Consider the following 23855-nt stretch of genomic DNA (forward strand, 5'->3'; position numbering starts at 1 on the left):
TTAAAAGAATGTTATTGTTATTATTGTCTTTTTTGGGCAGTTCGAGCCTGCTACAGCGCCTTCGGGCCCTACAGATCAAAGGGGGCCCCATCGGGTTTCATGCCAACAGCTTCGGCCTTGGAAGGAGAAGTTCAAAATGTAACCTTCACTCCAAGGACAATTCCTTTGTGCTTCCAGGTGCAAACAGAGTCCTTGTGACCCTGGAGGATGCACAGCCTTGGATTTTGAAGAATTCTTGCAGGATCTGGAAAAAACAATGTTGCAGTGGGAGCCTTCCCACCAGAAGCAGACGTGTTTCGGTTCCAAAGCAGACAAGCAGCAGTTCCAGAGGCCAGGAGCAGAATAAGTCTTGCAAAGAGTTCCTTGGAGAGTCTTGCTCGATGAATCTGTGGACCCACCCGCGAGGGAGCCCTCAAGTAACCCTAAAAGGCAGTTGATCACTCTCTGAAGTGACCCACCTATCAGATGGGGGTCTGAAACGTCATCTACCTGGTCTAACCAGTCAGATGCTCCTAGGGGCTTCTGCACATCTTATTTCCAAGATGGAAGAATCAAGTGGCCACCTGCAAGAGCTCTGTGCACCTCCCTAAGGGAACAGCTGGACAGAGTGGTGGTCACTCCCCTGTCCTTTGTGTAGTTTCGCGCCAGAACTGGAACGGAGTGTTCCTGAACTGGTGCAAACCTAATTATACAAGGGGGGGCACCAAATGTGCCCTTCAAAGCAGACTAGAGGCACTCAGAAGCCACTCCACCCCCAGCCCTTAGACATTTGGTCACACCTTTCCCTTGCAGGAAATCCTTTTTTCTGCCTCTCTGGCCTGAGCCTGGCTCACCAGCAGGAGAGTAGAACAGTGTCTGGGGTCAGCAGCAGTGTGGGCTGGCAGCTAGACCCCGTAAGGCTGAGCAGGAAGAACTAAGGGATCCTCTAAGAATCCCTCATAGTACATGGTATCATGCAACTAACACTGGATTTGGTGTAGTTGCATGATTCCAACATGTTTGATACCAAACATGCCCAGGTTAGGAGAAGCCATTATGTAGCTGGACCACTCGTTTTGACCAGTGTGCACTACATACCTTAAGTTGGCTTCCCCGCACTTACAGCGTCCAGGAATTGGCCTGGGGTCTGTAGAATCACCCTGCTCAAGCAAGGGTACCCTCACACTTAGAGAAATTCACCCTGCCGTTGGGCTTAAGGGCATACCAGAGGGGTGACTTATGTCTAAGTGCAAGTTTGGTAGTGAAAAGGTGCATGCACCATTTCACGCAGGCTGCAATGGCCGGCCTGAAAACAGAGTTTGCATGGGCTCCTATGGGTGGCAGAATACTTGCTGCAGCCCACAGGGGACCCCTGGTGTACCAATGCCCTGGGTACGTAAGTACCATATAATAGGGACTTACAGGGGGGCACCAGTAAGCCAATTATTGGTGCAAGACAGGTCACCAGCAACCACATTTAGAGGAAAGAGCACAGTCGCTGGGGTCCTAATTATAGCAGGATCCCAGTGAACTATAGTCTGAACACTGACATCTGGCAAAAAGTGGGGGTAACTATGCTAGAAAGATGGCACTGAACACTTGGTGATGAAAGGGGGCCACCTTGAAAAAATAATGCAAGGAGGGATTTTGGGGCACGTCCGGAGCACCCAACAGTGGGGCTTGGTTGGTGGGTATCCAGAGAGCAGGGGGACACAGTTGGAAGTCGGAGACTCAGGCCGTAGCAGTTGGGTGAGGTGGATCCTTAGCGGTGGTGCTCCAGCGTCAAGTCACACACAGTTCTTTGGGGGACCTGCAGTAGGAGAGACAAAACAAGGCAACAGGACAACTGTGAAGGTTGTCCTCTGCGATGCGGGCGTCCCTTGCCAGCAGGTCTTCAGATAGGTTGTTGGCGCCTGGCGTGGGCTTCAACAAGCCTTGGCAGGTGCAAGGGATCAAGTACCCCAGGTGTTGATGCAGCTCGGCTCCAGTGGATCCTTGGGTCTTCTCACTTGGCGGAGAGACTGGACTGACTGCTTGAGGCACAGGGACTTCCTCCTGGACGCCTGCTGTGACAGTGGACCATTGACCATTGACCTGGACACTGCGTTCGGTGCCTGCAAGAAGTGGTTCCTCCACTCCAAGGGAGATGCGACAGGCTGGCGAAGTGCTGGAGAACCTCCGAGGCTTTTGGTGTCCCCACAGATGAAGGACGAGTTGGTATATCGCAACTGTCAGGACAGCAGCAGGTTTTGCACCAAAAGTTTACCAGCTGTCCGCAGTTCTCGCTCTTTCAGCTCTTTTGTGTCCTCTTCTTCTTGTTGACAGGCGAATCTGGCATCTGGTGTCCGAGAGCCACCTAAATAATTAATTCAAGGGCGTTTTAGGGGAGAGCAGAGTAGTAGCCAATGGGCTACTTCCCATAGGGGGTACCTACAACCTGTTATGACCACTTCTTGTGGACAGTGGGCATATCCCTAACCCAGAAGGCCCAGGTGCGACCAAAACCAAGATGGTGGAACCCTCTGTCAAGTGTCCACCTTGTGTAGCCCACCTTAGGGATGTGGTTAGCCCAGGGGTGGTACACACTTATTGACTAGCTAATTTTCCCACCTGTCCTTGTGGCAAATCGGACTCAAGGCAGGGGGTGGCTACACCCAGGACTGGGAAAGCCGGGGGCTGTGCATACCAAAGGTGGCAGGGTCTTTGAAGTTCCCGGCCTTGGTATACAGATCTGCTAGCCATCCTGCTGGAATGCGTGGTATTACCCCTCTCCGGAGCAGGCATTGTTTCTGACCTCTGAGAGTATGGCTGTCACCTCCAGGGGGCCAGAACCATGTCTTCTGGTGGCAGACTGGACTAAACTAATCAGTCAGCACAACAAGAGGCAAGAGGGACTCAGGAGGCACCTCTAAGGTGCCCAGTGGGTGCATGTCTGAATAAATCAGAGGCTGGCATCAGCCCGGATTCATCAAGATGATGTGTTTGATTCCAAGAACCATAGAGTTCAGATAATCCATTATGTGACTGGGTCACTAGTGTTGTCAGGTGTCCAGCCCATACCTTAAAATGGCTTCCCGGTTCACTTGCAATTCTAAGCAAAGGGGCTGAGCATAACAGGGCCATATGCAATCATACAGATATGGCCACGCTTTAAGTGTACTGCACCCTGCCTTAAGCCTGCTTTGGGGGGTGACGTACATATTCTTAGCTGCAGTGATGGGGCATGGCACAATAAGGATGTGCCATGTCGTATTTTCTCCTGGCTTGCACAAGGGCACTCAGGCTGCAATGGCAGCTGTGTGCTTCTTATTTTTATGGGGGTCCCTGAGGGTGGCACAATCTGTGCTGCAGTCCTTAGGGGCCCTCTCGTCTACCCAGGCATAGATAGCAGGGGTACCACTTACTAGGGACTTACACGGGTGGAGGAGTGTGCCAATCATACACCAAGTTAATTTTTGGGAAAAGAGCACTGACCCTGGGGGCCTGATTAGCAGGAACCCAGTGCACCTCAATCGAAAAACCTCAGTACCAGTGGTAAAAAGTAGGGGGGTGACCATGACAAAAAGAGGCACTTTCATACATAAGCACAGTGAACTGAAAGTGTTCATGGCCTACCGTAAATCACAGGTAAAGTCTGTGGGCAGACAGGATGGGAATGTAGAAATAAGCATCCTGAAAGTCCAACACTACCATCCAGTCTCATGGGTCCAGGGTGGACAAGACCCGAGCCAATGTGAGCATTTTCAATTTCTTCTTCTTGAGGAAGCGATTGAGGGCTCGTTGATCTAAAATAGGGTAAAGACCTTTAGGGGAACCAGAAAGTAGCGAGAACAACATCCACAGCCTACTTCTGGCACCAGAACCCTTTCTATGGCTCTCTTGGCCAAGAAGGCTGTGACCTCGCGGAGAAGGCACAGATGAACCTCCGTCAGCCAGTCGTCAGATGGTGGCATGCGGAGAGGGGTGGCTAGGAAGGGGAGTGAGTAGTGCCTTCAAACAATCTGCAAAACCCACCAGTCCAATGTTATGGACTACCAGTGGGGCAGGTGGTAGGGAATCCTGCTGCCGACTGGGTGCACATGGTGGTAAAGGGGCAGATTAGTATGGTTTGGAGGCTGCTGCAGTTGTGGGACTGTGGGGAGAGATGGGTGGCAGTCTGACCAAAATGCAGGCCACCTGACTCACGAGGTCTGTGGATAAAATGCCCTCATTCATGCAGAGGCTGGGAAGCATGTACGGCACCGTGGCTAGGCAGGAATTGACGTGGCTGGATTGAGAGGGTTGGGGGCTGCCATGAGAGACCTAGCTCGAGAGTCCTGGAAGCACTAGGGCGCCGAATCTGCTTTGTCTCCAAAGAGATGGGTGCCATAGAAGGGCATGTCCATATGAGAAGCTTGGACATCCCTTGAAGAGCCAGATGTCAGCCAGGTATGGTGGCTCAGGTCCACTGTAGTGGAAACCTCTCTGCCCAGCGATTCGGTTGTGTCAAGTCTGCAACAAATTGTGAACTGCTGCATCTCTCTGTAGGAAAGCACCCTTTCTGACATCATTAGCACCCAATGTTTGCCTGGTTTCTGATGTGGCTCTGACTATTAGAGCCCTGGGTCCCTACTTACCAGGTCCCCTCTGTAGGAGCTGGCTCTGTCTATACTATATCAAAATGAGATATAGTGTGCACAGAGTCCAGGGGTTCCCCAAGAGGCTTGACAGAAGCAATAATAGATAATACTAATGCTCTATTCGTGGTAGTGTAGTCGAGCAATTAGGCTCATCAGAGGGTAGTGTTAAGCATTTGTTGTACACACAAGCAATAAGTGAACACACACACTCAATGACTTAATTCCAGAGGAATAGCTTTTTATATAGAAAAATATCCTTTGGGTAATTTATTTCTAGAACCACAAGATTAATTTAGCAAGTAAGTACATTAAATGAAAGGTACTTTGCATAGTAATACTTAGAACTTTGAACGGAGTTAACAATGTACACAGTTTTCTTAAAAATGGCAAAAATCTTTTTTTAAAGTGCACACTGCAATTGTCTACAGTTCCTGGGGGAGGTTAGTAAAGTACAGTTTTTGAGGTAAGTAACAAACTTAGGCATAGGTAGCCAACCTTTGGGGGCTCAAGATAACCTAAAACACCCAGCACCAGCAACACAGGGCCAGTTAGGTGCAGAGGTCAAACAGGAGCCATAATAACGTGGGCCCCTATGGAGGCAGGGGGTACTCCGTTTCCGGTCGGCTTCCAGGTAAGTACTTGTGTCATCGGAGGGCAGACCAGGAGTGTTTAAAGGAGCACTGGAGGAGCCCTAAGTAGGCACAGAAAGCAGACCCTCAGCGGCACAGGGGCCGCCAGGTGCAGTGTGCAAACAGGGTGTTGGGATCTAAATATAACTCTATTGAGGGACCCGGGGTCACTTAGGCGCTGCAGGCAGGGAACAGGGGGTTCTCGGGCAAGCCACCGACTCGGTAAGGGTGAGGGTCGCCTGCTGGTCACTGCTGCAGCGGTGGTTGGTTTCTCTCGGGCCTGGGGGCTGTGGGTTTAGTGCTTCTCCAGGCGACGGATATCTTTGTCCCGGGCAGTCGCGGTCAGGGGCGTCCTCGGGATTCCCTCTGCAGGCATCGTCGTGGGGGTTTGGAGAGGTCAGCCCAGGGTGGACAAGTAGTCTGAATCGCCTGGGGATCCTCCCTGGCTAGTTGGTTTCTCTGGACACGGGCCAGGGGCATCGGGTGCAGAGTAGGTTGGACTCGCGCTTCCGGAGTGACCTTAAACCTTAAAGATGGATTCTTTGTCTTCTTGTTGGACAGGTCCGCTGTCCACATGAGTTTCTTGGCCCTCGGTGATGCAGGAAGTCCCCTGGAGGCTTTTCAGGCGGTCGCTGGTCCTGCAGAACGCATTTCTTCTTCTTTTGCAGATTTTTGAAGCAGGAGATGGGCTGGTAGGACTGGGGCTGAGTCAGTTGTAGTCTCCTCTTCTCTGCGGGGTCTTCGGGCTCAGCAGACCTTCTTCTTTCTTGAGCGCATCAGGAATCTGAAGAGCTGGGTTCAGGGTCACCCCTAAATATTAAATTTAGGGGTGTGGTAGGATCAGGGGCCAGTAGCCAGGGTGGCTACACCCTCCTTGGGCCCACTCCCTCTGGGGAGGGGGGCACATCCCTATTGGTCCTAATCCTCCAAAGCAAGATAGAGGATTTCTCAAGGAGGGGGTCACTTCAGCTCTGGACACCTTAGGGGTGGCCATGGCTGAGGGGGTGACACTCCTTGTTTTTCTCGTTATCTCTCTGGACTTGCCGCCAAAAGTGGGAGCTTGTCCGGGAGGCGGGCATCTCCACTGGCTGGAGTGCCCTGGGGAACCGTGACACCAGGCTTGAGCCTTTGAGGCTCGCCGCCAGGTGTTACAGTTCCTGCAGGAGGAGGTGTGAAGCACCTCCACCCAGGACAGGCTTTGTTTCTGACCAAAGAGTGCACAAAGGCACTCACCCCATGTGGTCAGAAACTCACCTGGAAGTGGCAGGCTGGCATAGACCAGTCAGCCTTATACTATCAGTTGGGCTAACATACAGGGGGCATCTCTAAGATGCCCTCTGTGTGCATTTTTCAATAAATCCCACACTGGCATCATTGTGGGTTTATTGTGCTGAGACATTTGATACCAAACTTCCCAGGATTCAGTGTAGCCATTATGGTGCTGTGGAGTTCGTAATGACAAACTCCCAGACCATATACGCAGTATGGCTACCCTACACTTACAATGTCTAAGAATTGACTTGGACACTGTAGGGGCATAGTGTTCATGCAGCTATTCCCTCACCTGTGGTATAGTGCACCCTGCCTTAGGGCTGGAAGGCCTGCTAGAGGGGTGACTTACCTATGCCACAGGCAGTGGCTGGTGAGCATGGCACTCTGAGGGGAGTGCCATGTCGACTTTGTCTTTTCTCCCCACCAGCAAACACAAGCTTCAAGGAAGTGTGCATGTACTGAGTGAGGGGTCCCTGAGGGTGGCATAATACATGCTGCAGCCCTTAGGGACTTTCCCTGGCCACAGGGCCCTTGGTACCAGGGGTACCTTTTACAAGGGATTTAACTGGGGGCCAAGGCTGTGCCAATTGTGAAAACAAAGGTACAGTTTTAGGGAAAGAACACTGGTGCTGGGGCCTGGTTAGCAGGGTCCCAGCACACTTCCAATCAAAGCTGGCATCAACCCTAGGCAAAAAGTGGAGGGTGACCTTTGCAACAGTGTCATTTTCCTACACAACTCCCCACCAAAACTAAAGAGGATCAGACTAACCTTTCCCAAGAGAGTCTTCATTTTCTAAGTGGAAGAACCTGGAAAGGCCATCTGCATTGGCATGGGCAGTCCCAGGTCTGTGTTCCACTACAATGTCCATTCCCTGTAGGGATATGGACCACCCCAAAAGTTTAGGGTTCTCTCCTTTCATTTGCATGAGCCATCTGAGAGGTCTGTGGTCCGTTTGAACAATAAAAGGAGTGGCAAACAAGTATGGCCTCAACTTTTTCAAGGACCAAACCATAGTAAAGGCCTCCCTCTCAACGGCACTCCAATGCTGCTCCCTGGGGAGTAACTTCCTGCTAATGAAAGCAACAGGCTGTTCAAGGCCATTATCATTGGTCTGGGATAGGACTGTTCCTATCCCATGTTCAGAGGCATCTGTCTGCACAATGAATTGCTTAGAATAATCTGGAGCTCTGAGAACTGGTGCTGGGCACATAGCTTATTTTAGGGTGTCAAAGGCCTTTAGACAGTCTAGGGTCTAGTTTACCTTCTTAGGCATTTTCTTAGAGGTCAATTCTGTGAGAGGAGTCACAATGGACACATATCCCTTCACAAACCTCCTGTAATACCCAGTCAAGCCAAGGAATGCCCTGACTTGAGTCTGGGTTTTTGGAGCCTCTCAGTCCAGACCTGTTTGGATCTTGGGTTGTAAAGGTTGCCCTTGGCCTCCACCTACAAGTGGCCCAAGTATACAACTGTTCCATGCCCTATCTGGCATTTGGATGCCTTGATAGAGATGCCTGCTGCTTGCAGGGCCTGCAAAACCTTCCCCTAGTGGACCAGTTTAACCTGCCAGTTGGAACTAAATACAGCAATATCATCTAGATATGCTGCACTAAAGGACTCAAAACCAGCAAGGACTTGATTCACCAACCTTTGGAAGGTGGCAGGGGCATTCTGCAAGCCAAAGGGCATAACAGTAAACAGATAATGCCCATCAGGTGTGGAGAATGCTGTTTTCTCTTTGGCTCCAGGTGCCATCTTAATTTGCCAGTACCCTTCAGTTTAGTCAAAGGTACTTAAGAATTTGGCTGCACCTAGTTTGTCAATGAGTTCATCTGCTCTGGGTATGTGGTGAGCATCTGTCTTGGTGACAGAACTGAGTCCTCTGTAATCCACACCAAACCTAATTTCTCGTTTTTCACCCTTGGTATGAGGTGTGGGAACTAAGACCAGTGGGATAGCCCAGCGGCAGTCAGAGTGCTCTATTACTCCAAACTCCAGCATCTTGTGGATTTCCACTTTGATGCTCTCTTTGACGTGGTGATACTGTCTGAATATTTTGTTTTTGAAAGGTTAACTGTCTCCTGTGTCCACATCATGGGAACACAGGTGTGTCTGACCAGAGGTCAAAGAGAAGAGCTCAGCATACTTCTGCAAGACATGCCTACAGGCAGCCTGTTGTTAAGCAGAGAGGGTGTCTGAATAGAACACTCCATCTACCATCCCATTTTTAGGGTCAGTTGAGAGGAGGTCAGGGAGAGGTTCACTCTCTGTTTCCTGATACTTATCAGTAACCATCAGCATGTCTATATATGCCCTATCCTTAAGGAGCTTAAGGACGGTTAACATGGATCACCCTCTTGGGTGTCCTGCTAGTGCCCAGGTCCACCAAATAAGTGACCTGACTCTTTTTCTCAAGAACTGGGTAAGGGCCAGTCCATCTGTCCTGAAGTGCCCTGGGAGCCACAGAACCCAGACTATCTGCCCTGGCTGAAATTCAACCATTGCAGCCTTTTGGTCATACCACAACTTCTGGAGTTGTTGGCTGGCCTCAAGGTTTTTGGATGCCTTTTCTATGTACTCAGCCATCCTGGAGCGGAGGCAAAGCACACAGTCCACCACATCTTGTTTACGCTCATGGAGAGGTATCTCCCAGCCTTCTTTAACAAGTGCCAGTGGTCCCCTTACAGGATGGGCAAACAGATGCACAAAGAGGGAAAACCTACTCCCTTCTGTGGCACCTCTCAGTAGGCGCAAAGCAAGCATGGCAGGAGGACATCCCATCTCCTTTTTAATTTTTCAGAGCGCCTCATGATCATGCCCTTCAGTGTCTTGTTAAACCTTTTAACAAGGCCATTGGTTTGTGGATGATAGGGTGTGGTGAACTTATAAGTCACCCCACACTCATTCCACAATTGTTTGAGGTAAGTGGACATGAGGTTTGTACTTCTGTCAGATACCACCTCGTTAGGGAAGCCCACTCTGGTAATAATACCTAATAGGGCTTTGGCTACTGCAGGGGCAGTAGTTGACCTAAGGGGAATTGCTTCAGGGTATCGGGTAGCATGATCCACTACTACCAGTATGTATTAGTTCCCTGCGGCGGTGGGAGGTTCAAGTGGACCCACAATGTCCACACCAACCCTTTCAAAGGGGACCCCCACCACTGGAAGTGGAATGAGGGGGAGGGGGCTTTGGATGGCCACCTGTCTTGCCACTTGCTTGACAGGTGACACAGGAGCTACAAAACTCCCTTACTTTCTGGGACATATTTGGGCCAATAGAAATGGTTCACTAATCTGACCCATGTCTTCTTTTGTCCCAAATGCCCAGCTAAGGGGATGTCATGGGCCAATGTGAGGATAAACTCTCTAAACTCCTGAGGCACTTCCACTCTCCTAGTAGCACCAGGTTTGGGATCTCTTGCCTCTGTGTAAAGAGGTCCATCCTCTCTATAGACCCTGCGGGAGCCACTGACATCTCGCTTCTCCTGTTCAGCTGCTTGCTGTCTCAGCCCTTCAAGAGTGGAACAAGTCCTTCGTCCCTAGCACAGCTGTTCCCTTGAGGGTCCCCCTGGGCCCAAGAGTTCCACCTGGTAAGGTTACAGCTAAATGGACTCAGTTCCCTCAGGGGATAGGACATCTTCCTGGGAAAAGGGGTCTTGTTTATTTTGCTGTACAGAAGCTGGTCCCCAGTCCTCTTTCCTTGTCTCGTAGAAGGTTGGGCCATTATTCCAAGCTCCAACACTTCTTTTTCACCCTGTGCTCTGCTCTGTGCTCTTGTTTTTACACTTTTACACACAGAAGTTCAGAGATACCCAGCATGGCTGCATCGGTTTTTAGTTCTACCTCAGCCCATGTCGAGGACTCCAAATCATTCCCTAGCAAACATTCTTCTGGGATTGCAGAAGAGACCACTACCTATTTCAGGCCAGTAACTCCTCCCCATTCTAAAGTCACCATAGCCAGGGATGGACCTTAGTTTCATTGTCAGCATTGGTAACTGGATATGTTTGTCCAGCTAAATACTGTCTTGGGGAAACCAGTTTCTCTGTCACCATGGTGACACTGGCACCTGTATCCCTCAGGGCTTCTACTTTTGTCCCATTTATCAAGAGCTGCTGCCTATATTTTTGCATGTTAGGCGGCCAGGACGCTAGTGTGGCTATATCCACCCAACCCTCAGACTAAAGTAGCCTCGGTGTGAACCCTGATTTGCTCTCGGCACACTGTTGATCCCACCTGGAGACTGGCTATTCCAGTGCTAACTAGAGTACAATTTGTGGGACTTTTCTTGCGACAGGCCTTGTCCCCAGTTTGGTGTTTACAGTTGTGACACCAGACCTTCTTGCGCTCAATGTTTTTACCCTTATACCCTTTTGTGGACTGTGAAGAGGCTCGGGGCCCACCCCCAAGCAGGTTTTTGGGGCCCTTGACAAGACTCTCTAGTTTTGTCCTTGGATGTCTCACCACCCTTCCCCTGGGGAGACTTTGTGACCCCTATCTGTTGGTCACCCTTGTCTTGACCCAGTGGTCTGCCTTCTTTCCCAATTCTTGGGGAGAAATTGGACCTAGGTTTACCAGATGTTGATGCAACTTGTCATTGAAGCAGTTACTTAACAGATGTTCTTTCATAAATAAATTATACAGCCCATCAAAGTCATGCACTCCACTGCCATTATCCAACCATCTAATGTTGTGACTGAGTACTCAACAAAATCAATGCAGGACTGGCTCGAGGTTTTGTGAGCCCCCCTGAACCTAATTATGTATACCTCAGTTGAGAATCCAAAGCCCTCAATCAGGGTAGCCTTCATGAGGTCATAGGAGTCTGCACCCTTACCAGAGAGTGTGAGGAGTCTATCCCTACTCTTACCAGTGAACAGTTCACAAAGTGAGATCTGTTTAACTTTCTGGTTGCACAAGCCCTCTCAAAAGCTGTGAACCATTTAGTGATGTCATCACCTTCTTCATATTTTGAGATAACCCCTCAGGGGATTTTTAGGATGTCAGTATTCTCTCTGACCCTATTTTTGTTGCTGCCACCATGTATAGGTGCTAAGCCCATTTCTGCTCTCTCCCTTTCTATAGCTAGGAGCTGTTTCTCCAAAGCTAATCTTTTGGCCATCCTTGCTAAAAGGGTATCCTCCTCATTGAGACTGCCCTCAATGTTCAAAGAGGAACGGGACTCCCCTGTGGAAGAACCAGGTCCTGTGAGTATTATCTGTGGAGGTCTTCCTCCTCAGTAGGGTGGGTCCCTGATGTACTCTACCAAGAGCCCCTGGAGCTTGACCTTGGTAGGGCTGGAACCAGTTTCAATCTTTCTTAGCTTACAGAGGGGCCTTAGCTCTGCCATACCTAGATGGAGGTAAGGAGTGAGGTTGAGTTCCATCACTATATTCTCTGAGTCATTCATTATGTCTCTAAAGTTGGGATTACTTATTAAGAAACTAAAAACCACTTTTAGTAACTAAATCACAACTTTTACAAAACTTTTAAACTTAAAAAAAGAGATGCAAACAGGGACTTGCACAAGGCCCTTGCAGGACGTTTAAAAATGTAGAAAAATAGTCAAATTTCAAAAAATCAGTTTTCTAATTGCAATTTTGGAATTTAATCGTGTGATCAGGTATTGGCTGACAAGTACACCAAACGCAAAGTCTTAGACCCCACCGCTGATCCACCAATGTAGGAAGGTGGCTCTGTATATACTATATCAAAATAAGATATAGTGTGCACAGAGTCCAGGGGTTCCCCAAGAGGCTTGACAGAGGCAATAATAGATAATACTAATGCTCTATTTGTGGTAGTGTGGTCTAGCAGTTAGGCTTATCAGAGGATAATGTTAGGCATTTGGTGTACACACACAAGCAATAAGTGAAAATACACACTCAATGACTTAACTCCATACCAATAGGTTTTTATATAGAAAAATATTATTTTGTTAATTTATTTCTAGAACCACAAGATCCAGTCAGCAGATAAGGGCAATAAATGAAAGGTACTTTGCATAGTAATACTTAGAACTTTGAATGGAATCAACAATGTACACCGTTTTCTTCAAAACAGCAAAAACCTATTTTAAAAGTGGACACTGTGCAATTTTCAACAGTTCCTGCGGGAGGTAAGTAAATTACAGTTTTTGAGGTAGGTAACAAACTTACAGGTTCAATCTCCAGGGCATGTATAGCCCACTCTTGGGGGTTCAAGATAACCCCAAACACCCAGCAACACAGGGCCAGTTAGGTGCAGAGGTCAAATAGGAGCCAAATAATGCGGGCCCCTATGGAGACAGGGGGTACTCCGGTTCCGGTTGACTTGCAGGTAAGTGCCTGCGTCGGAGGGCAGACCAGAGGGGTTTGAAAGAGCACTGGAGGGGCCCAAGTAGGCACAAAAACCACACCCTCAGCGTAATAGGGGAGGCCAGGTGAATTTTGCAAACATGGCGTTGGGTTCTCAATAGAACTCTATGGAGGAACCTGGGGATCACTTAGGCGCTGCAGGCAGTGCACAGGGGGGCTTCTCAGGAAGCCACTGACTGGGCAAGGGTGAGGGCCGCCTGCTGGTCGTTGTTGCACTGGTGGTCGGTTTCTCTCGTGCCTGGGGGCTGCAGGTGCAGTGCTTCTCCAGGAGATGGATATCTTCGTCCTGGGCAGTCGTGGTCAGGGAGGTCCTCTGGATTCCCTCAGCAGGCGTTGTCGTGGGGGTTTGGAGAGGTCAGCCCAGGGTGGACACGTAGTCGGAATTGCCGGGGGATCCTCTTTGGCTAGTTGGTTTCTCTGGACACTGGGGCGTTGGGTGCAGAATAGGTTGGACTCACGCTTCTAGAGTGAGGTGAGAGTAGCCTTATAGATGGATTCTTTGAATTCTTGTTGGACAGGTCCGCTATCCACAGGAGTTTCTTGGTCCTCGGGATGCATTCAGTCCCCTGGAGGCTTTTCAGGGGTCGCTGGTCCTGCAGAACGCACTGCTTCTTCTCTTGCAGCTTTTTGAAGCAGGAGACGGGCCGGTAGGGCTGGGGCCAGTCCGTAGTTGTCTCCTCCTCTTCTCTGAGGGGACTTTAGCTGAGCAGTCCGTCTTCTTTCTTGAGGGTGTCAGGAATCTGAAGAGCTGGGTTCCGGGTCGCCCCTAAATACTAAATTTAGGGGTGTGTTAGGGTCGGGGGCATTAACCCTCCTTCTGCCCACTCCTTCTGGGGAAGGGGGCACATCCCTATCCCTACTGGTCCTAATCCTCCAAAGCAAGATTTCTAAAGGAGGGGGTCACTTCGGCTCTGGACACCTTAGAGTGGTCCTGGCTGAGGGGGTGACTCCTCCTTGTTTTTCTCATTATCCTCTGGACTTGCATCTCCACTGCATAGAGTGCCCTGGTGCACTGTGACACCAGACTTGAACCTTTGAGGCTCACTACCAGGTGTTACAGTTCCTGAAGGGGGAGGTGTGAAGCACCTCCACCCAGGACAGGCGTTGTTTCCGACCACAGAGCACAAAGGCACTCACCCCATGTGGTCAGAAACTCGTCTGGAAGTGGCAGGCTAGCACAGACCGGTCAGCCTTACACTAGCAGTAGGGTTCACATATAGGGGGCATCTCTAAGATGCCCTCTGTGTGCATTTTTCAATAAATCCCACACTGGCATCAGTGTGGGTTTTACTGTGGTGAGAAGTTTGATACCAAACTTCCCAGTATTCAGTGTAGCCATTATGTTGCTGTGGATTTCGTAATGACAAGCTCCCAGACCATCTACTCAGTATGGCTCCTCTGCACTTCTAATGTCTAAGAATTGACTTAGACACTGTAGGGGCATAGTGCTCATGCAGCTATGCCCTCACCTGTGGTATAGTGCACCCTGCCTTAGGGCTGTAAGGCCTGCTAGAGGGGTGACTTACCTATGCCACAGTCAGTGGTTTGTGGGCATGGCACCCCGAGAGGGACCAGTGACCTCTGCCATGCTCCAGAGGACTGCCCTGCACCCAAAAGGACCAAGAACTCCCATGGACAGTAGCCCTGTCAAAGAAGAAACAACAACCAAGGACTACAGCCTCACTCCAAATGCAGTCCTGACCAGTCTGAACCCACAGACCATGTCCAGGTGGCCCAACTAGCTAGAGAGGATCCCCAGGCGATTTTGAGCAAGTGCCCACCCTGGGTTGACCTCTCCACCCCTCCATGATGACACTTGCAGAGGGAATCCTGAGGACCCCCAGGCCTTGGAGAACCCAACCTACGGTGCAGGCAGCAGGTGGCCCTCCTCCCTGTCCAGCTGGTGGTTTGCCCAAGACGACCCCATGGACCTCGCCTGCAGCCTCTGAGTGACCTCTAGGGTCCCCTCATAGAGAATCATTGGATACCCGACGCTTTGTTTGCACCCGCACCCGGCCGCCTCAGCGCTGCTGAGGGTGTATGCATACTTGTGCCCCCACCCCGTGCTTCTCTAAACCCCCCAGGGCTGCCCTCTGAAGACGGGAGTACTTACCTGCCTGCAGATCTGAAACCGAGTGCCCCCAGTCTCCATAGGAGCCCATGTTAATTTTGGCTCAACTTTCACCTCTGCACCTGGTCCGCCCTGTGTTGCTGGTAGTGGGTGTTTGGGGTGAACTTGAACACCGAGTTGTGGATTTCCTAACCCCCGGAGACTGGAACTATAAGTGTTGTACTTACCTGCAAATCGATCGAATTTTTCTTTCCCCAGGGACTGTTTCTGAAAATTGCACTGTCAACTTTTAAAACAGATAACTGCCAATATTTAAAAAACTATAGCTCACTAATTGCAAATAAAGTGATATTGATATATGTGTTAAATACGAAGCTATTGAAGTACTTAACTGCAACTTGAATCTGTGGTTCTAAAAATAAATTAAGAAAATATATTTTTGCTATATAAAAACCATTGGTCTGGAGTTAAGTCATTGAGTGTGTGCTTCTTCTATTGTCTGTGTGTGTACAACAAATGCTTTGCACTACCCTCTGATAAGCCAAACTGCTCGATCACACTACCACAAAAGATAGCATTAGTTTTATCTACTTTAGCCTCTGTTAAGCCTCTGGGGAACCCCAAGACTCTGTGCACACTATATCTCCTTTTGATATAGTATATACAGAGCCAGCTTTCTACATTCGGTATCAAACTTCTCAGAATAATAAACCCTCTCTGAGCCCAGTGATGTATTTATTAATAAATGCACACAGAGGGCACCTTAGATGTGCCCCCTGAAAACCTACCAACTACTAGTGTGTTGACTGACTGGTCGTGACCAGTTCAGCCACCACAGACGCATTTCTGGCACCCCAAGGTGAGAGCCAGTGCTCTCGAGGGCCTGAGACAAACATCTGCACGTGGCAGAGGTGTCACCTCCCCTCCCAGGCAGGATGGACATTCCAAGGTGGGGAGGTTCAAAGGCCTTGCCGCTTTTGTAATGCGACCCAGGTCTCTCCAAAAGGTGGAGATGACCAAACACATGTCCTGGCCCAACTTCTTGCGGCAGCACAGGCAGAAGTATTAGAAGGAGTGCCCAATTCATGCAAGTCCCACCCCTAAGGTGGATGAGCTGAAGTGGACACTTCTTTTCAAATTCCTCCATCTTATTTGGAAGGAATTAGGCAACTAGGGTTATGCTCACTTCCCATCAGAAGTGGTCACAACAAGGGTGTAGTCACCCTAAAGGTGGTCAGCCTATTGGCTACCGCCTGGCACTCCCTGTAATGCCCCAAAATTGAGTGTTAAGGTGACACCCCTAAACCCTAGAACTCAGATTCTGACAACCTAAGAAGACCCAGAGAAAGAAAAGTTGCACCTGCAGAAGAGGATAAGAAACAGTAGCTGACCTGGAACTAGCCCTTTCTGCCTGCCTGCTGACCACGAAGGGTCCTGCACAAGAAGCCATCTCGTCCAGCCTTCAATAGAGTCTCCCATTGGCATCTGCCTTGCCCTACAACAATAAACTCCAAGGAAAGGACTCTGCAGTTACTACAAACCTGGAAACCTGACACTGAAGTGACCACTGCACCCGGCTTTCACGACCCGCGTTGAAGCCAACCGACGGGGCCAACGTGGGTCCCCAGCTGCCCAGCCACCGAGTCCAGTGTGTTCTTACCCATCTTGGACTCACCCAAGACACCTGCACTCTCTGCAGGAAGGCCCCCTCTCCCACAGGCTTGTGGCTGGCGCGAAAAGAAAAAAACTGACGCCACTGGGCCTGGGTGGCACCTATAAGGTACCAAGACAGTACTTCCAGTATGGACGACGACGGACGCGGAGCCGATCCACACCACCTACCGGCGCACAAGGGTACTGCTCACAAGAAATCTTCTGGATCCAGTCTGATGCCTGGGGAGAATTCAAAAGTAAGGAATCTGCAGCTAGAAGTCTCTAGCAGATAGAAAAGAACTGATGTCAGAGCACTGGCTGGCACCTATTTAGGCACCACACATGCGACTTCCGGCACAGACAACATTATGCGAACCCGAACAAAACCACCTACCGGCGAGCAGAGGTACTGCTCACAAAAACATTTCTAGAATCACTCTCATACCTGGGGATAATTCTGAGGTAAGCAATGTGCAGCCACAAGTCTCTATCAGATATCTACTAGTGTGTGCACCACTTATTGAAAGATGCTAATCTATATTATCAGTTCTCGATGGGCAGAGACAAAAGTGATAACACTTACCAAGCAGCAACAATTCAAACCTATAGTAAGGGACGCAATCTCCCAACTTTCGAGACCAGGCTAGAAAATGTTTTTTTTTTTTTTTTAAACAAAACCTGACTAGTAAAACCATCTCCTAAAGTTTCTGCTAAGGTTTTGTGGAAAATATAGGAAGAACAAGGATTGTAGAATGCTGAAGATTCTCAAAACACACAACTCCTTTTGTGTAAACTTTGCAAGAAATTCAAAGAAAGAAGTTACTTACCAGGCAGCATCACTAAGGACGGCCATGACCTCATCTAGAACTTCTGCATCTACAATATCATCGTAGGTTAGCAACATTTCATATATTTGGCTTGCTGTGGTCTTCCTGACCTACAAAGATGGAGAAGGAAACAGGTATTTACATACTGTTCAAACAAAATGTTGAAATAGTTTCAAAGAATTAAAAACAAGCTCGGTAAATAATCCAGTGTGCAGCCTCCTCCAAAACTGAACTGCGGAAGCTATGGCTGAAGCTTTACAAAAATTGAAAATATTCACTGATACCGGGCAAAAATGTACACAAATGTGCACACATGCTCTTATCTAGTGATACCTGTGTCTTTCCAATAAAAAAAGAGAAAAAAATGAAAACCTCCAGTAGTGAGTAGTATAGCTCTTAACCAACTTCGCAGCAGCTAGCAGTTATCAATACAATATTTTAAAAAAATGGTTTCTGGACAAGAAACAGGTTGGGTGTGTATAGAGGGGGAGGGTTAGCGGGTGTGCAGTTATATTCTCCATTCAGGAGGCAAAATATAATGCAGGATGTTGATAATGTAATCTATTTAGTTCACTATGTCACCAATTGTTTTATGTTCCTGCGAACCCTGATAAAAAGTAATGTAATGACCAAGTGGTGCCTTTGTTGTACGCCCTTTAGGAAGCTGTCTATCTACATAGTGTACCAATGTAAGGCGAGCACTATGCAGATAGCCTAGTGCACCCCTTATTGGCTGACAGGGTTAAAAATAATAACCCTAAAAGCTCTCTTTTTGTGGTAGTGAGGGTGAGCAGTTAGGCTTATCAGAGGATAATGTTAAGCATTTATTGCACACAAACTAAATAAAGAAATCTGACAACAATTTATTTAAAAAAAAACACAGATTCCTTAGACACCAAGACCAGCGTAATCAAATAAGTACTTTTCGAGTTATCAATTTTTATATCACATTAAAATACACTTATACTGTGGCTCCAAGTGGTAATGTTATCCAACAGGAAATAACCGTATACTGCACAGGGTCACTTAGCAACAACTAACAAGACTGTTCTCCTGAACTTAAGGTGAGTATGGGGTTAAGGTCCAAGGCAGCACCCACAAATCACCTCGTGAGGCACTGAGGCATCTGGGTGCAGAGGTGCGTTTCGACATTGGGTGCCCCATTCACTTTAATGGTAAATGGTCCTGGGACAAAGAGGCTGTAATTTGGGACTGGTGGGCCAGTCTGGTTGAACCCAAAGGGAGGGCTCAGGTCTTGAGGGTCTTGGGCATGCAGAGACACAGTTGGTCCACTTGTGCTCAGACTGGGGGACTTGTGTGCAGTGGTGCTTTGAGGTGTCGGGTCGCACTGCTGAACACTCTTACAGTTCTCGGTCCATGCACAAACAGGCTGCTGGTGGTGACTGGGGGACCAGTCTGACCAAACCCAAGGGTGGGCTCAGCTTCTGAGGGTCTCAGGACTCTGTTGGCACCATCGCCTCCCTAGGTTTTGGGTGCAGTAGTACTTTGGTATCCCTTGCGGTGGTCAGAAACTCTCTATGTCTTGGTGACCTGGTAGACATGAGAAACAGGGTAGTGGACACACTTGCATGACTGGCCTTGTGGATACAGACGTCCCTCATTGATAGGTCTGCTTTGGTGCTGTTGGAGTCTGGATCGGACCACCAACCAGCCTTGATTGGTGCAAGAGGTCCGGTACCCAAGGTATAGGTGTAGGGAGACTACGGGAGGGGTCAGCGTCTCGGGACATCGGTGAAGTGGTGGAGCTAACATCCTGAGCTCTGAAAAAAATTCTCCTGGTTCCAGCCAATGGGACAGAATTTCAGACTTTGCGAGCAGTGCCTGCAGATGTAATGAAGCAGCTCCTCTGCTCTAAGGGAGATCTGTCCCGTTTGCTGAGATGCTGAGCATTCCTCCAAGTATTTGGGGAAGTTGTCTAGCTCTTTGTGAAGTTGATCCCACCGCTTGTCTAAGTGCAAGCAGCCTGGCAGGGTTTGGCGCTAATCTTTGGTGCAGGTATTCAGTTATCACTCTCTTCGGTTCTTCTTCTTTCTTACTAGGTTCCCAATAGTCAAGTCTTAACTTGAACTGCTTTCCTGGTGTCGCGGGGGAGAGGGGTGGGTGGTGGCGGTGTAGGGGGGCCTAAATACTAAATTTAGGGATGTTACGGAGAGCATGAGGTAGTAGCCAATGGGCTACTTACCTCTGGGGTCACTACACCCCCTAGATGACCACTTCCTGTGGCTAGTGGGCATCACCCTGTCCCAATCAATCAAACATTTGTAAAGCGCGCAACTCACCCGCTGGGGTCTCAAGTCGCTGAGAGGAGGGGGGCGAAGTGCTACTGCTCAAACAGCCAGGTCTTGAGGCGTTTCCTGAAGGTCAGCAGGTCCTGGGTTTGTCGTAGGTGGACGGGGAAGGAGTTCCAGGTCATGTTGGTGAGGTAGGAGACAGATCTGCCGCCGGCTGTAGTACGGTGGATGCGAGGGATGGTGGCGAGAGCGAGGTTGGCAGAGCGGAGTTGACGGTTGGGAGTGTGGAAGGTGAGTCGCTAGTTGAGGTAGGCAGGGCCAGCGTTGTGGAGTACTTTGTGAGCATGGATGAGGAGTTTAAAGGTGATCCTCTTGTTGCCGGGGAGTCAGTGTAGGTCTCTCTGGTGGGCTGAGATGTGGTTGCGGCGCGGGATGTCGGGGATGAGGCGTGCGGAGGCGTTTTGTATACGCTGCAGGTTTTTTTGGAGCTTGGTCGTGGTTCCCGCGTAGAGTGCGTTGCTGTAGTCCAGTCTGCTGCTGACGAGGGCGTGGGTGATTGTCCTTCGTGTTTCAGTGGGGATCCATCTGAAGATCTTGCGGAGCATGCAGAGGGTGTTAAAGCAGGAAGATGAGACGGCGTTGACTTGCTGGGTCATGGCGAGTGCTGAGTCTAGGATGAAACCTAAGTTGCATGCGTAGTTGGTGGGCGTTGGTGCGGTTCCAAGGGCGGCTGGCCACCAGGAGTCATCCCATGCGGAGCAGTTGGAGACGAGGATGAGGACCTCCGTCTTGTCTGAGTTCAGTTTTAGGCAGCTCCTCTCCATCCAGTTGGTGATGGCCTTTATTCTGTTGTGAAGATTTGTTTTGGCAGTGGCGGGGTCCTTGGTGAGAGAGAGGATCAGCTGGGTGTCGTCAGCGTAGGAAATTATGTTGAGGTTGTGGGATCGGGCGATGTGCCATGTAGATGTTAAAAAGGGTTGGGCTGACGAGGATCCTTGGGGAATGCCGCAGATGGTTTTGGTTGCTTCAGAGAGGAAGGGAGGGAGTCGGACTCTCTGGGTTCTGCCGGAGAGGAAGGATGTGATCCAGTCCAGGGCTTTGTGGCGGATACCTTTGTCGTGGAGGCATGTTCGGAGGGTGTGGTGACAGACGGTGTTGAAGGCGGCCAAGAGGTCTAGGAGGATTAGGGACGCAGTTTCACCTTTGTCAAGCATGGTCCTGATGTCATCGGTTGCGGCAATGAGGGCGGTCTCGGTGCTGTGGTCCTCCGGAATACGGATTGAGAGGTGTCCAGCGTATTGTTGTCTTCCAGGAAGCGGGTCAGTTGGCCGCTGACGATGTTCCTGATGACCTTCGCCGGGAAGGGGAGGATGGAGATGGGTCGGTAGTTCTTGAGGTCTTCGGGGTCCGCTTTGGGTTTCTTTAGCAGGGCGTTGACTTCGGCGTGCTTCCAACTCTCCGGGAAGGTGGTACTCTCTAAGGAGCTGTTGATGGTTATACGGAGTTGGGGGGCGATGATGGGGCTTGCTCTGTTCAATATGTGGTGGGGGAAGGGGTAGGAGGGTGATCCCAGAGGTCCTAATTCTACCACACACAAGATGGTAGAGTTCTTCTTTCCATGTTAACTTCAGGCTGCCCACCTTAGGGGTGTGCCCAGCCTTAGGTGTGACACGTATCCTGACCAGCTAGTTTTCCTGCCTGTTGTGGTGATAGATGGGCCTCAGGGCAGGGGTTTATCTCTGCCAGGTCTTGGGAAAGCCTGAGTCACATATCAAAGGTGGCAGGGACTTTGATGTCCCTGGCCTTGGTATGCAGATTTACAAGAGGTGACAACACCTCTTACCGCAGCAGGAATCGTTTCTTACCTCGGAGAGCAGGGGCTCCCACCTCCAGGGGTCAGAAACTTGTCTGTGGTGGCAGGCTGGTCAATACTAGTCAGCCAGCACACTAGAAGACTTGTAGGTTTTAGGGGGCATCTCTAAAGTGCCGTCTGGGTGCACGTCGTATGGATTAATTAAGACGAGGTGTTGATACCAAACACCATTATTTGCCATGCAGCCATCATGTAGCTGGGTCACTCATGATGACCAGTGTCCAGTACATGTTCTAAGATGGCTGCCCAGTCACTTGTAATATCTAGCAATAGGACTGACATCACAGGGGCATATCTGCTCATGCAGACACGCCCCGACATGTATTATAATGCAAGCTGCTTTAGGGTTCATAAGGCCTGCTGTAGGAGTGACTTACATATAATATATGCAGTGACTTTGGCATGGCACACGAGTGTGCCATGTCATGTTTTCAGTGGGTGTAATTGAACACGAGAGCGACCCAGAATGTTTGCATGAATCCTGGTTTAAATTCTAAAGAGGCACAAATTTGCGTGGAACTCAGTTGAGATAAAATTATACATTACAGCAGAAATTTCAGGCACTGAGTTAATCAGAATGCAATGCTCAGTTACAGACAGTTAAGCAATCTGTCAAAAACATTTTTTGTTTCTTTCTCTTTTTAACTTTTTTTTTTTTTACAATGCAACCAGTACTCAAATATATAAGGAACGCCTATTTTGTATTGTTGTGAGTAACCATTCAAGCATAAGCTTTCTTTTTATATTAACTGCCCAAAACGCAATGGTGAAGAAAAGTGCACCCTAAGTGAAACTAACAAGACAAAAAAAAATTACGCAATCACTGTTATTTCTTTAATTATTGGTATATCTACACAAAGGCAGCCTCTGTATAATATTCAAACAGAAACATCTATTGAGCAAATCCCTTTGTTTAAATAGAGACAAATGAGGTCTGTCTTGTAAGATATGTACAGGATAGTAGGGTCTCATCAGGACAAACAGTGACCTAGGAAACTAATATGAAGAATAGAAACTTATTACGCTTGAGCAGTCAGCAGCATGATTAATTTTTGATGTTTGGCTATTTTAGGCTGATTGTGAATGATACACAGAAACGGACACACTGAACGTTCCATGTACCTCAATTGGTAGGCATTGCCCCTGTGAGAGAGGGCCTCTCTTCTACAGTAGTATTTGTATATAATTTATTAATATGCTTATTTTTTATTTTGCTTCATAGAAGCCTGTGCACTGTGCCAAGATGCAGTTTTAAATCCTAATTCATCCATAACGGCAACCTTATTGTATGGCAACCAGTACGCATATCCTACGTCACTACTCTGACCTCTTGAGCAAAACCAGTAACACCATTATTCTATTCTCCATATTAGTTCCCCAGGTCACTGTTTGTCCTGATGAGACCCTACTATCCTTCTTAAGGGTTGAAATGTCGTTAACAGCCTACAGGACAGGCCTAATTAGCTCTATTTAAAGGGATTTGCTCAATAGATATTTCTGTTTGAATATTATATAGAGGCTGTCTGTGTAGATATACCACTAACTGAAGAAAGAACAATGATTGAGTTATTTTGTTTTTTTGTCGTGGTGCCTGTTTCACTTGGGGTGCGCTTTCCTTGACCATTGCATCTTTTGCGATTACTATAAAAAGAAGCTTATGCTTAGATGGTTACTCACAATAAAAAATGTGTGTTCCTTATACATTTGATTACTGGTTGCATTGTGAAAAAAATGTGTAAGAAAGAAACAAAGAAAATGTTTTTTGACCAATTGCTTAACTGTCTGTAACTGAGCATTGTTTTCTCATTAACTCAGTGGCAGGCATTTCAGCTTTAATGTATATTTTTCCTCAAGTGAGTTTCACATGAATGTGTGCCTCTTTAGTGTTTTCACTCAGCGCTTGCACCTTGACAAACAGTCTGCGATGGCAGGTTGTGTGAAGTTTGTGTGTGGATTCCAACTGTCCTAAGCAAAGCACCAGGAGCACTACTACTATTTCCTCTAGTGCCCCTAGCATTAGCACTAGTAGTAGTACCACATCCAAGGGGGTAGCCGGGCTCACCTTGAGTACTGCGGTGGTCTCTAGCCTAGCCAGGTAAACCAATGAGGCTGTCTTAGTATCAGAGGGGGGCACTGACCTTGCCACTTTAGCTGCCTAGCCTCCTAATATGAGGAAATACAGGCTGCATCCCCTCATCAATGGTATTGAATCAGAGGATTACAGGGACACAGGTGCACGTGTCACAATGGGTTTGAAAAATTGGTGTCGCCTGAGCAAATTATATTTGGACAAACGTACCAAGTGACCATTGCTGATAACA

General features: G+C 48.7%; 1 protein-coding gene across 1 annotated transcript in view; it reads right to left on the minus strand.

Annotated features, from left to right (window-relative positions):
- The window catches only part of TBCD (tubulin folding cofactor D), a 1666801-nt gene that overhangs the window by 49159 nt on the left and 1593787 nt on the right, over window positions 1-23855 (minus strand). Inside the window, 1 exon segment of the mRNA XM_069200356.1 lies at window positions 17410-17519. Within this exon segment, the coding sequence (XP_069056457.1) occupies window positions 17410-17519 (110 nt within the window).

The sequence above is a fragment of the Pleurodeles waltl genome, chromosome 7 (assembly GCF_031143425.1).
Source record: "Pleurodeles waltl isolate 20211129_DDA chromosome 7, aPleWal1.hap1.20221129, whole genome shotgun sequence".
Classification (NCBI taxonomy): Eukaryota; Metazoa; Chordata; class Amphibia; order Caudata; family Salamandridae; genus Pleurodeles; species Pleurodeles waltl.